The 13,449-nt window shown below is 46.2% G+C and overlaps 2 protein-coding genes across 6 annotated transcripts in view; one reads left to right on the plus strand and one right to left on the minus strand.

Moving 5' to 3' along the window:
- LRSAM1 (leucine rich repeat and sterile alpha motif containing 1) overlaps nucleotides 1-7,425 on the minus strand; it is a 36,117-nt gene extending 28,692 nt beyond the window's left edge. For 2 of the 5 annotated variants that reach the window (XM_081847374.1, XM_081847370.1), the window contains exons 1-6: nucleotides 6,665-6,928; nucleotides 4,477-4,701; nucleotides 3,212-3,268; nucleotides 1,969-2,013; nucleotides 1,063-1,140; nucleotides 469-537 (exon numbers count right to left, since the gene is read on the minus strand). In XM_081847374.1, the coding sequence (XP_081703500.1) occupies nucleotides 469-537; nucleotides 1,063-1,140; nucleotides 1,969-2,013; nucleotides 3,212-3,268; nucleotides 4,477-4,548 (321 nt within the window). In that variant the 5' untranslated portion in view covers nucleotides 4,549-4,701; nucleotides 6,665-6,928. Of the gene's footprint in view, nucleotides 1-468; nucleotides 538-1,062; nucleotides 1,141-1,968; nucleotides 2,014-3,211; nucleotides 3,269-4,476; nucleotides 4,702-6,664; nucleotides 6,929-7,038 lie in introns of those variants that run through there. The other 3 variants (XM_081847373.1, XM_081847371.1, XM_081847372.1) reach the window with 3 other exon arrangements.
- A 134-nt stretch (nucleotides 7,426-7,559) lies between these two features.
- Nucleotides 7,560-12,899, plus strand: RPL12 (ribosomal protein L12). Its single transcript, XM_081847387.1, has 7 exons — nucleotides 7,560-7,719; nucleotides 8,880-8,953; nucleotides 9,881-9,979; nucleotides 11,425-11,506; nucleotides 12,071-12,157; nucleotides 12,574-12,686; nucleotides 12,797-12,899. Exons 1-7 carry the CDS (start codon nucleotides 7,683-7,685, stop codon nucleotides 12,800-12,802), a joined length of 498 nt encoding a protein of 165 aa, XP_081703513.1. The 5' UTR covers nucleotides 7,560-7,682; the 3' UTR covers nucleotides 12,803-12,899.
- Nucleotides 12,900-13,449: the final 550 nt, after the last annotated feature.

Below are 13,449 nucleotides of genomic sequence, written 5' to 3' on the forward strand. Positions count from 1 at the left end.
TTGATGTATTTAAGCTATTTTTTAAACTGGTCTGATTTTATTTGTATTTTACAATGATTGTTTTGAATGTTGCAAGCCACTTTGAATCCCAACTTGAGAGAATGTCAGGATATAAAAACATTAAAACAAACAAAAAAGAGGAATGTCCAGCTCTTGGTATTCAGAGAGACCTGGCCAATCAGCAGGTTTCACACTGGCAGCCAGTCACACGGGCTGATGTTCCACACAGGTTTCTCTCTGTATCTGCTCTGTGATAACTCACCCAGCAAGGTCCTAGCCTCAAGCAATAAGGAGGCTCTCCATTCAGCCCCTGGTTTCACTATCCCATTTTGAGGGGCTAGTCTAAGACTTCACGATCCCAAAAGAGATGGAAAAGTTCCCATACTTTCTGAGTCACCACACTGACACTGCACACGAGAAACAATTCAGAACAGAATTCTCCCCCAGGAAGTTTTTTGTCTCTTTTACCTGGAGAGACGTCAGTTGGCCAATATCAGGAGGAAGTGAGGTTAGCTGGTTGTCATGTAGATCTAAAACCTGGAAGGGCAGAGAAGGAAAATGGCCGTTCATTTATCTCCAGCAGGGCTGGAGAACATTTTTTCCCCTATTGAGGGCCACACTCCCTCAGCACTAACCTGTTAGAGGCCAAAGCCAGTGGAGGGTGGACCACTCACTTCTCTCTCTGTCTCTGACAAACTGCTTCTTCCTCTTTCTCTGTCTTTGGCACCCGCTCCCTCCCCTCTCTCACACACACTTCTCTGTCCCTGACATCCCCTTATTCCTCTTTCTTGGTCTGTGACACCCTGCTTCTCTCTTCCTCCCATTCTTCTCTGTGTATCTCTGACACCTTCCCCTTCTCTCTCTGAAGTCTCTCGTATATTTAAACAAGACATGGAACAAAATCACACTGGAATGGGACCTGGTTTCAAGAGCCCCCCTTCTGTCAACACACACACAGTGGTTCTGTGCCTTCTTCACTATCAGGTCCAGAAGCTTCCACTCAATGATTCATTCCTACCTCTTGAGTCATTTGCAAAAAAAAAAAAAAAAGTTTCAAGTTACCTTCACAGTTAGGAGATTCAGGATGCTACAGGATTTAGGGGTCAGAGATGTCAAGCAATTGGTGTGAGCAATCAGCACCTAAGCAATGAAAGAAGCAGAGAGGATATTATCAGAGTGATGCTGGGAGCCATAATCAAGGTTTGTTCTTGGCTAACTCACTTGTGGTTTGCTTGGAGAGAAATAAATGGTGAACCTGAGTTCAGAGGTAGCGCTAACCCACGCTTGTTTCCTGGGAGTGGAGACAGAGGGGCAGAGGGTGTGAAGTGCCTGCAGTTTCAGTGCACCCATTTAAATCATGGTTTACTGCCACTATGATTTGGGAAACCAGTGCAACAAGTGATCTGCAGCGGGAGGCAATGAAGAAATGGTCCTTGCTAGCAAGACGCTGTATAGGCTTGGACTGCTTTTGCTCCTGGAAAAATCCTCCAGGGTGTTTGAGGAAAGTTAAAACACAACAGGGAGAGGGAATCGCTACACATTCAAAAGCACATTGGCCAGGACTCAAAGGACCCCATTTCTGCCTATGGACATATGAGGCTTTGCCTGTTGTTTGAGGTCACAAGCCATTTCTTGCTCTGCGTGGACAAGAGGGTTCTCCAGCCTCATAAATTATTTAGCAGGGGAGGACACAGGAAGAGTTTGATGCATAGAGATGCCACCACCTAATTTTATGATATTGGCCTGTGTGTCAACATGGGCTTTGTCAACCTAATGCTCTCTGGGTATTTTGGACTACAACTCCCATCAGCCCCAGTCAGCAGAGCCATTTTGGACTACAACTCCCAGCAGTCATGGCCAGCACTGCCATGCTGGCTGGGGGTGATGAGAACTGCAGGGCAACAGTGTCTGGAGGGCTTTTGCCCAGTGGACAAAGCCTGTACTAACGCATTGAAACATGTCCCTTACCTTCTTCTGCAAGACTTTACAGGTTGCCAAGGCTCCATACGGAATCTAAAAGCAGGCATAGGACAAAACCAAATGCTGGTCAGATAAAATGTTATTGTGAGAGAGAGGGGTGATCAGAAAAAAATACAAAATAGATACTTTATTCAAGGGCCATTTTGTCTTGGGGCATATTACCATTATTTATCAGATTTATAGGCCTCCACTTTCTGCCCAAAGGAGCCCAGGGTGGCAAACAAGAAGCACTATAACCATTAAACCACATGAAAGCAATTGACGCAGACGCAGATGAGGAAAGATCTCTGCTTTAGAAGGCTTGTTGGAAGGTCATCACAGGCACAGAACAGACAACAGAGGCAGAGCTTGTCTGATATTTAAAGGGAGGGCATTCCAAAAGGCCCTGTTCTGTATTGTGCAGAACAGACCTCCTGATGATAAGAATGACAAGAAGATCCACCCAGGGACAGAGACCCTGCAGCCCTCCAGATAATTGTTGGACTACAACTTCCATCATCCCTCACCATTGGCCACACTGACTGGGGCTGATGGGCATTGGAGTCCAACAACATCAGGAGGGCTAATGCTGCTAGTCCTTGATGTCAAGATACTACACAGATCCTATGGTTATGAGTGTCAAGTGCAGTTCTGCCTCTGAAACAGGTGGAAAGAGGAACCCGCTCCTGCATAACATCTTCTGCTGAAGGATGATAATAAAAGGTATCACTCTTCAGAATGTGGCACCACAACCCAAAGATAATGCCCAAAGGATGGGGGGGGGGGGGGTTAGTTCCAAAGCAATGCCCAGAAGTGAAACCAGCAGAGCTTTTGATCCTTAACCATCGCTGCAAATAAAGTACTTCTGCATGCAATGCATAGTAACTGTGGAACTCCCTCCCACAGGAGGTAGTGATGGCCAGCAACTTGTATAGATTTAAAAGAATATTAGACAGATTCATGGAAGAGAAGGCTATGCATGGCAACTAGCCATGGTGGCTATGCTCTGCCTCCACAGTTGGAGGCAGTAATGCTTTTTGATGCTGCAGGGGGAGTGGGTGCTCTTATGCTCAGGTCCTATCTGCAGCTGTCCGACTGGGGCATCTGGCTGGCCACTGTGAGAACAGGATACTGAGCAAAATGGGGCATTGGTCTGATCCAGCAGGGCTCTTCTTAGGTTCTGATGTCAACAGCATGTCTCCCACCCAACCACTTGGCCAACATTTGCGAGTCAGCATCACCGGAAACGTACCTCTAAGAGTTCACATTTGGATATGTCAAGTATATCATCAGCTCCGGCTTCCTTTGCCTGTTGAGAGACAGACAGGTGAGCTACATTTGCAAAAATGAGAAATCAGATGGTTGCCAGCCTTATCTCAATTGCTCACTGAATGTAATCAAAGTAATATATATGTATATTTAGGGAGGGGCACATGAGTAAGCCCCACTGCGCCCATGTTGCTTACAAGTCTCCAGTTGTCAGAGGTGTGCTCCAAGCCCTGCCAAATACTTTGGGGAAGGGCTGTAGCTTGGTGGCACAGCATTTCTTCTGTATGCAGAAGGTCCCAGGTTCAAATCCCTGGCATCCCCAGGTTGGGTTGGGAGCATCCCTTCTCTGAAAACCCTAGAGAGCCACCATTAGTCGGTGCAGGCAATACAGATGTGGTGTCCCAACAGGGTGAGTCCCAATCAGAGGTCAGTGTCATGCCTCGACAGTGTGACTCCTCATCAGAGAAGGACCAGGAGGCTCCAGCCTTACACCAAGCCCTGGGTCACGCTCCATCTGGGGGTGAGGAGTGATGAGGCCTAGGACAGATGACCAGCACCAGGGGTGAGTTTGGCCTCTGGCATTGAAACTGGACATGTCACAAGCCCAAGGGGAAGCCTTAAACACCAGGTCCATCCCAGTCCATCTGGAGAAGTGCCCAACTACAGGCAAGGTCTCCTTGGGATGTAAGAGCATCTTCTCAAGCAGACCCCTGGACAGGAGGAAGATGATAGGATTTGGCTGAGGTTGGGGTGTGCTTACACCAACTCCAGCTCAAAAACCAGCACAGGGCTGGAAGAGTTACTAAGAATGTCTCTATACCAGCTCAGCGCCCTGCCTGCTAGCCAAGCTTCTGCCCAGGTCAAACCTGATCTTGGAGTGCTCTGACATTGCCTCTCACCTGATCCTTGTTGGGAACTCTGCTGGTTTGGTTCCCCAGTCCTGGTGAAAAGACTCTTCCAGCTGATCCCCTGAGGGTCTAGGGCCTTATCCCCTAACCCCCCCCCCAAGCTGCATCATCCCAGAGTTGGCATAGTTTTATGAAACAAATTATCACATAGCGGCAGGACTTTTATACTGTGGATCTGCTACATCCATCCAGCCTGCTTAGGATTCATCTGTAACAAGGGACAGAAAAGACCAGGTGATGACATTCTTTCAAGGTTACAGAAGATTCCTCAGAACCTTAGTGGAGCCCCGCTAGCTTGAAGAGTCCCAGCAGCTGGCCCACCTAGCTCTGGCTGACTTACCAGGCACATTTGGTACTCAAGGCGCTTACGGGCTTCATCGCTGGGTTTCCTTTTACGGAAGAAGAGCGGCATCTTCCTCTTTTCTTCCCTTTATCCCAATTCAGAGATAGAAAAAGGAAACGAAAGGCAGGAAGGCAACCACAACCTGAGCAACAGGAATTACATCTCTGTCAGTCTGAGAAGAAGCTGCTCATGTCAGATGAGTTCTGCTCAAGGTGCCGCCCTCTGGAGAAGTTGGGGGCGGGTGGGGGGAGAGAATAAATAAAAACACATTTATGAATTTTATTTTTCATAACCCTTCTGTAGTTCAGGGGTGGAGAAGCCTTTTTTGGCTCAAGGGCTACATTCCCTTGTGAGGAACCTTCCAGGGGCTGCAGTGGTGGGGTGTAGCCAAACAGATACCACTTGCGAACCTCCATCACATAAAATTGGCCAGGGGGTTGTGGCGGTGCAGAGAGGCCTGGCTTAAGGGGTGTGTGGCCTGGGACGAGTGCAGAGGGCCATACAGACACCTAGAGGGCAGTATTTGGCCCCTGGACACGAGGTTTCACATTCCCTGCCCTGTCGTGGCACCTCAGTTACACAAGCTGGGACATTTGTCTAAGAAAGGGGTCAACCACCGATAGGACCAAACCGTGCCTGTAATCCTCCCACTCCCAGTACAATAAAGGCAACTAACTCCTGCTGTGTATGTGAGCTTCCACACACATTCTCACATGCAGGAAAGGAAATACAGTAGTGGCAATGCTGAAGACTGCCATTGTTTTATCAACAGCCTGGCAAGGTAGTGGGTCTAGAAAATTCATCAGGTAGCTCATTGCCCGGGGCACGGGCTAGCATGGGGTTGAGGTGGAGAGTCCAAAGCATGAGAGTTAAACTAGTGAACTTAACACCTGTCTGAAAGTCAGAAACTCAACAGGGGCAGCTTTTCATAGCATGGGTGTGTACTGACAGGAAAAGCTCCCATAATAAAATAGCCAGCTGCCTTATGCTGAGTCACTTTGATTCCTCAGTCTCATTATTGTCTGCACTGACTGACTCTCCAGGGTGTCAGATAGTACACAACCAAACTGAACCATTTCCACAAAAATCATCATAAGACCTAAAATAGATATATTTAAAATTAATATAAATAACAGCAACAAAAAATCCTAAACAACACCCCAGCCCAAGTGTCAGTTCTTCTGTAGCTGGAGTCAGTCAGGGCCCCCATCCTCTCAGTCCAAGTGGAAAAAGCCCTGCAAAGCAGGGAACAGGTCTTCCAGGACTCACGGGCAAAACACACACCCCTGCTCCCCAGAGAAAAATATGAGCCACAATCCTGAGTGCTATCAGCAGACAGGCATTTAACCAAGTGATTCCCAGCAGTGATAGGCAATGCTGGATCTGACCTATCTCCATCTATCATGAAGCAGGCAGCAGGCAGCACTACGCTACTTCAAACTGCAGGAAGGTCCTGACTTTCTCCATTCCGATCCCTGAATGTAGGGAACCTGCCAGAACGTTTCTACTAGACTATTTGTTAAAGAATATACTGTATTCAGCTTTTGTTTTTTTCAGTGGAAGCACATTACATCGTAAGTGTTCCCCAATATGGTCTAAACTGGCGCAGCAATCTTTCCTGACTCCCCAAAATCTCCACGAGAACTGTGCCCTTGAACACTTTGTTTATGTAGCTTTCGCTTTTAATAGAAGATTGCAAACATATCAGAAGAGGAAGAAAGATAAAATCTCCCTAGCTTGTATTTACAATGAAGAATATCCCCTCAATTCTGACTTAACCATCAAAGATTAATGTACACAGTCCATACATCCAAACAGGTGTCTAAATGAGATGGGCAGGTGTTAAGCTATGGATTCAAATGGGATAAAAGCTGGGTTTCTATCCTGTGGGTTCAAACCAAATTTCGTCAGGTCCACTGCCACCACCCCATGCCCTACAAGGACTCGCGCTTCTGTTTCCTAGGCAGCCCCCGCCTTGGGCTGCATGCAGAGCTTGGGCTGTTCATTGAAGAACATAAAGTGAGCCCTGCAGGATCTGGTCCAAGGCTGGCCAGAAGCCCCAGTAGGTAGCCCGAAAGGAAGCAGGACCCGAACGCAGCAACCCTCCCTGCGCTTGCGGTTTCCCCAGCAACAGGCAATCAGAGGCAGCGGGTGAAAAACAGGGACATGAGGACTAGTAACTTACCTGGGAGAAATCCCCATGGGGGGAGACGAGGGTGTACTGTGGGGTTTACTTCTAAGTAAACATGCCCACTGCCCAGGGCTGCGCTTGTCACTCAAGAGGCGCTGGAGGGCTCGACGGGTAGGCAGAAGCTCAACAGGTGCGGCTTTGCCAAGCCTGTCATGCTAGGGGGTGTGGAGAAGGAGCCCCAATGGCAGCCTTGGCTGCTCTCAGGCAATCATTGCAACACGGCGGGGGTGGGGGAGAGAAACAGCAGCTCCCTTGGCCACACCCAGAAGTGCGGGAGGGAGGGGGAATGCTGAGGAGTAGCCCCGCCTCCAGCTACGCCTTAGGCCACGCCCACCGCGACAATGTCCCCTCCCGCGCCCTGTACTCACCGGCTCATACCATTCCCTCACCACCGCCAAACTCTTTGTCTTTCTCCCTGCCCACTTCTCTTCCGTAAACGAAGAAACAAACATCGAACCGGGTCAGGAAATATTCGCGGTCTGTTACACAGAGGCTACACCTTAGAACGATCTCTTGTGCCTACAGACTTCGGTCTCTCGCCCACATCTAAAATGGAGACCGCAGCCTCGCTCCTCAACAGTGAATGCCCATAGTGGACATGGCGGCAGGGAGTTTTGAGTCTCGCGAGGTTGTGGCTGGAAGAGCAACGGTGCTTATTGGACGGCGGGAGGGTTGGTGGGCAAGGACGTAGCAACGCAAAGTAGAGATACTAAAGTGTAGAGAAGCACTACGTACTATGAATTCGAAGAGAACACGGTGGTTTTTCAGTAAACGACCGGAAGTTTGGTCCGTCCCTCCTGGCCAAACCTAAGATGACTTCCTTTGACTCACCCTTCAAAGCCTCAGAGGACGGGTGAGTGTAATCTCGCGAGATCTTAGATATTATATCCCGCGGGATCGCACGCAACCGGCCCTTTTGCCACATCGATCTTACGGGAGAGGAAGAGCTGGTTGCTCTCCTGAATCCGACGCCATCCTCCTTGGAGCTTAGCTTGGCATCCAGTTCGCAGTCATGCCGCCCAAGTTCGACCCCAACGAGATCAAAGTCGGTAAGTCTTTCGGCTCGAAGCGTTTTGGAGGACCGCTTATTTGGGGTTGGGGCCTATGGAGTGGTACCGTCTACATCTCGGTGGGGGCGGGGGGCCGATTGGCACGTGTGAATGATTGCCGCGTGTTCAGCTTCCTTTTTAGCCTTTATTTGCTATGCTTCTCCACAGAACCTTCCATGCCCCTTTTCAAGTTAGTGGTATATTTTTAAAATTACCTAGACCGTTGTTCTTTCATCTCACTCAAATGCCACCGGTACCTTAAATAAATAGATAGATAGATATAACACATACAAAATACATTATAAATGATAAGTGTATTGTATTCTCGGTTTTTTGGTTTTCCTCCCCGTTGTATTTTTGTTTTATTTTATCTATTCTTGTATGCATTTGTATTGGTACCTGTACATGACAGCGTATAAGCTCTGCGTTTATTTTCTGTACTATGTTTATAGTTTCCGATCTTTGAAAATTAGATACCTTGCACCACATCCAAGAGTATTTATGTACTCAGACTGGCAAGCCGCACTGTGACCTGATTATTTTAACTCTGGAACACCAACGACTGAATATTCTCATTTTCTGTGTTAAGTGCATTAACAACACTTACATGAAAATCAAAGAGTGCTAAATCGTTTGGGAGTGGTAGAATTCATAGTCTTGATTGAAACTCTCTAAGTTATTCAGCTCTTTTGATATATTAAGACCATAATACTAGCCCTATCTAGTCCAGCCAACAGGATTTGCTTCATTTTTAACCTTTCTACAAAGGCCCTGAAGCAGCATATTGATATGGTTCTTTTTACGTGCATGCATTATTTTTATCTTCAGAACAACCCTGTGTAAATAGGCTGTGCTGGAAGACAAGTGAATGTCAGACTGAAAGTCACCCAGCTTTGTGGCTTTGCTGAAATTTGAACATGGTTCTTAGAATCATAGAATTATAGAGTTGGAAGGACACCAATGGTCATCTAGTCCAACCCTCTGCAGTGCAGGAATCTCGGCTAAAGGAAAGTGAGACCTTGCTTTAGGGTGAAGCTCTTACCATGTTCCAGCAGTTTATCCCCTGTATGAATTTTTGTATTGGTGTTTTGCCATGATACCACAGTGGCTTATAATTATATTTAAAGTGCTGGTTTTCTCTCCCCCCCCCCTTCTTACAGTTTTCTTAAGATGCACTGGGGGCGAAGTTGGTGCCACTTCAGCTCTGGCTCCAAAAATTGGGCCACTGGGTTTGGTAAGTCAGTTCTTATTCAACCACAGAAATGCTAATGGGTAGAGTGGGAATAGAGAGCCACATGCGCAGGGGCCAGTTGGAGCTATCCAGACTTCTGTTCAGAACCCAAAGCCTTGTGATGAAAACTTTGTCCAGTTCTGCTGCTGAATGCAAGTGGTGACAATTCAAATTCTGAAGGCAAAGTAGCACTATTGACCCATTTCCTGTGGAAGGCTCTTCCCATAGAGATTCAGCAGGGTACCTTTTTTAAAGTTTAAACATGTGCAGAAAACTTTTCGGTGCCAGTTGGCTTAGGCAGGCAACTAAGCCAGCTGCACATTTTCTGCAATGCTTCTGCTGTAATTTTTTTGGATTGTTTAATTGAAATTGTGGTACACTGGTAAGTTAAATTCTCCTTGCCCAGCAGTTTCTTAATTTCTGTTTTTATGCAACTTGATTTGAGGAGTGGAAATACTTGAAGTATAACTATACATACCTGCAGGCTTTTAAATTACCTATTTGCTGGTTTTGGTCACCCCTTTAGGACACAGTAGGCAAGGAAGCTCTTCAGAATTTGTTTCCCCTGCAGTTTCTCAATGCAGTGTATCACCACCTGCCTATGCAGATGAGGCTCAGACAATATCTTGTGGACTAGATAGATATTTTGTTTATATTATACACCACCCTATGATAGAAATTTAATTAGTTGATAAATAATAACAAATAGAAACCTTAAAGCTTGTTTGCAAAGCAAGCATTGTATGTCTGGAGTGCAGGTTTCCCACATGTCTTGCTTGGGTGCTGCTGCAAGGCTTGAGATTTAAGAAGGCAGAATGTAGTTAGTGAAGCACCTAAATCTGGTCAGTTGCTGGATTAGAGGGGAGGTTTGGGGGGACAGTACTTAAGTATCCCATTGGTTATACCTGCTGTTGTTGTTTTTTCTTTTAGTCTCCCAAAAAGGTGGGTGATGACATTGCCAAGGCTACCGGCGACTGGAAGGGCCTGAGGATCACTGTTAAGCTGACCATCCAGAACAGGCAAGCTCAGGTACAGACAACGCCACAAAGGACGGGTCTGTGGCCAAAAGCACTGGCATTTGAAAATGCCCAGCTGTGCCGGTGCCACAGAGCCATGATCCTGGCAAGGTTGACTCAGCCTTTCATCCTTCCGAGGTCGATAAAATGAGTGCCATGCAGCTTGCTGTGTGGGAGGTCTTTGGATCCAGACCTTAAAAACACGGTCCTGGTCATGAGGCGGTTGCAACGTATCCAGGTGTTGAACTACAGTTCCCATCATTCCTAGCTAGCAGGACCAGTTATCAGGATTTATGGGAGTTGTAGTTCATGATATCAAGAATGTCAGCCGCTATTCTATGTTAAAGTATATTAAAATAATTGATACCATGCCGATTGATTGTTTTCTTGTGCTATGTGGAATTGGGTATTTCAAGCTCTGGAAAGCAGCTTGTCAATATGATTTAGACAAGGGATGTCCAACTGGTGTTTTTTCTTTTCTGGGAGTAGATTGCAGTCTTTTGGGAGTTGGATGTCCCTGATTTAGACTATTATTATTTTCCTCAACTGAGCTCTGCATTGACTTGAATAAGTGTTAATTAAAGGATTTTAGATAAAATTGCTATAAGGTTGTTTTGTTTTCTGGTTTTTTGACATTTAATCTGAAATCAAGCTAGATTTGAGCTTGTTGGTGTCTCTGGTATCTTCTCATCATGGATGTTGGCTTACTTTACAGATCCATGGTCAATATTATTTTATTAATGCTATTTCTATAAGTTCGTTATGGCCTTTGGCTAGAGAAACTTTTGAACTTGACTTTTAATCCCTAAATAACATTTCCTCTTAGCTCCTAGCAATATTTGGCATTTATGCATGCTGCCTTTTTTTTAGCACTGACATCACTTTTTGTAATAGCCTTGTGATCCTAGGGGGCCCTGGGCTTTCCTGACAGCCACCCGCCACCATGCCTTTCGTGCAACAGTGACTGGCATGTTCCAGTGGTGAGCTAATAACAAACCCCAGCTTAGGAAGCAGAACTCTTCTATCTGACCCATGGAGAGTCCTGTGCCGAAAAACTGGGGACACAAACCTTACAGAAGAGAATGGTTTTGTTTCATGATAAGTTAAATTCATATTAAAAAGTTTTAGGGGTGTATATGTGAAATAATGCTTTGTCATCCAGTGTTCTACTAGCACAAGGTCTTCTGCCTTTGCAACAGAATGTCTGCTCCTCATGGGCCCCTGAACAGATTGAATAGGTGCTCAGGAGGCAGAAAGGAGGAGGGTGTTCTGTTGCACAAGCCGAAGTCCCTATGTGAATGAGACAACTTTGTTAGATACAGCTCTGGGAGTTGGGAGGAGCTGTAGTGGAGGGTGGGATTTTTCTTTCCATGCCAGGTTTTCTGTAGTCAGTGAATTGCTCCTCCTTCCCACCCCTGCCTCACACGAGTCTCAAATCTGGACTGTTTTGCTCTCTAGATCGAGGTGGTCCCATCAGCCTCTGCCTTGATCATCAAAGCTCTGAAGGAGCCTCCCCGTGACCGCAAAAAGCAGAAAAACAGTGAGTGTCTGGTGGTGGTGGTGTGCTTAGGTGGTAAATTGCAGCTGGGCAGCTATGAAAATGGAAGTAGAACCATGGTTTGTTTTGCAGAGATTTAGGATAGAGTGATTAAAAACTTAATTCCCAACTAGCTCTAAGAACCAGGAGGTCCTTTCAAGGAACTGTACCTAGTGTCCTCAATCATGCTCATAAGAAATCTGGTTTGTATGAGGGTAGATGGGAAATTTGGAAAGCTACAGCGCCAAAACAGTTGAAATATAATATGGATCAGTGTGATGCTGTAGTTCTGTCTGTCTGCAACAGCCACCCGCCACTGTGCCTGCCTGATTTCATCTGTGGCTTGTACATTCCAGTGGTGAGCTAAGAGGAAACTCCCATTCAAGGAAACAGGGTTATTTCTCTTCATAGGTAACTCTGTGCCGAAGAATGGGAACAGAGCAAGAACAGCACTGCCACAGTCCCTTTTTATTTTTTAAGAGGACTGGCTGATGAGGCTCTCTGTGTTTGGCCTTTGGTGGTCTGCTCCCAAAGCCTGACTAATGTGAGTTCTCTCTTTGTTTACAGTTAAGCACAGTGGCAATGTCAGCTTTGAGGAGATTGTGAACATCGCCCGGCAGATGCGGCACCGATCCTTGGCCCGGGAACTCTCAGGTAAAAGCAGGGAAGGTTATGGCGGAGGGTCTGGATGTATGACAAGCTCATGAGTTCCATGTAACAAATGCTGAAGCAAATGAAGCTGCCTTTTATTTATTTGGCTCCCAGGCCCCCTTGTACCTCACTATTACAGCCCCCAAGTTTTGCTTGATTTCTTTGAATGTCCTGTGAGACTCAAGTTATTGCCATCATCCCCAGCCAGCATGGCCCTTCATCAGGGATTCTGGGAGTTGTAGTCCCAACAGCAATGTCTACCCATATTAACTTCCCATACCTTCCGTAAAGTTGGAGCTGGAGTGACTCCATTCAGGGAGTCTAATCTGGATGAAGCTATGCTTTGCTGACCATCTGGCAGAAAGGTCATGAGCGCAGCAGCCATCATGACATAATGTACTTTCCTGCCCCATCTACAGGAACCATTAAGGAGATCTTGGGAACAGCCCAGTCTGTTGGCTGCAATATCGATGGGCGACACCCTCACGATGTAATCGATGACATCAATAGTGGTGCAGTTGAATGTCCTCCAGTAAGTGCCTGCCTTCCCATGAAACAGGCTGCATATGTTTTTTTTCTCCTTACCTTGGTACCAAATTGAATTATCTATTTCTAATTCCAAACTTATTTCCTTCCCTACAGAGCTAAGGCTGCTACCTGAATGGACATGATGCAACTTAAGCAAGTTCTGTATGGTGTATGGTGAATATTGGTAATAAATGCAGTTTCACACTTGTGGTGATAATGGCTCTTCTATCAAGAGTATTTCTCGTGTTAGAGGTTCTGCTGCTGTTCTTGCTGGGTTTCTTCTTCCTAGTTACCTAGAGTGTGAGCAGGCTTGTGTTTATACTCTGCACTTTAAAAATAAAAATGTACACCAGATGTGTAAGCCTGTTAAAAATAGTTACATCAACATGATTTCCTTGCCATTTATAGGACCACAGGTTGCTTTAACACCATGGGTGATTATGGAGTTTTGGATCTGGACCCTGGAAATTAGGGCTGGTGTCCCCACTCAGCCATAAATTTAATTAATTTGTTTTTACTTTTTGGACAGTGTCATTTCTGCACGGTGAAACACTGTTGTTAGAAGGTCTTAAGACAGGAATGGGGGAAAAGAAACAGCCCCACAACATCACGGTGGCATCAATAGTCTCACTGTTGAACTTCAACTTAAGTTGTGGAGCCTTCCAAGTTATAAAACTCTGCAGCTTAAGTTGAATGGTATATATTCTGATCAGACTTTACAGAGTCCCATCACCCCACTATTTTTTAAGGAGTTGCTAGGGTGGGAC

The sequence above is a fragment of the Podarcis erhardii genome, assembly GCF_964252035.2.
Source record: "Podarcis erhardii genome assembly, chromosome: Z".
Taxonomy (NCBI): domain Eukaryota; kingdom Metazoa; phylum Chordata; class Lepidosauria; order Squamata; family Lacertidae; genus Podarcis; species Podarcis erhardii.

Excerpts from the sequence above, each read along its gene's own strand:
- RPL12 (XM_081847387.1), top strand. The coding sequence starts at position 7,683 with ATGCCGCCCAAGTTCGACCCCAACGAGATCAAAGTCG. Across the intron at positions 7,720-8,879 it reads CCCCAACGAGATCAAAGTCG|TTTTCTTAAGATGCACTGGG; the intron begins GTAAGTCTTTCG and ends CCCTTCTTACAG. Across the intron at positions 9,980-11,424 it reads TCCAGAACAGGCAAGCTCAG|ATCGAGGTGGTCCCATCAGC; the intron begins GTACAGACAACG and ends TTTGCTCTCTAG.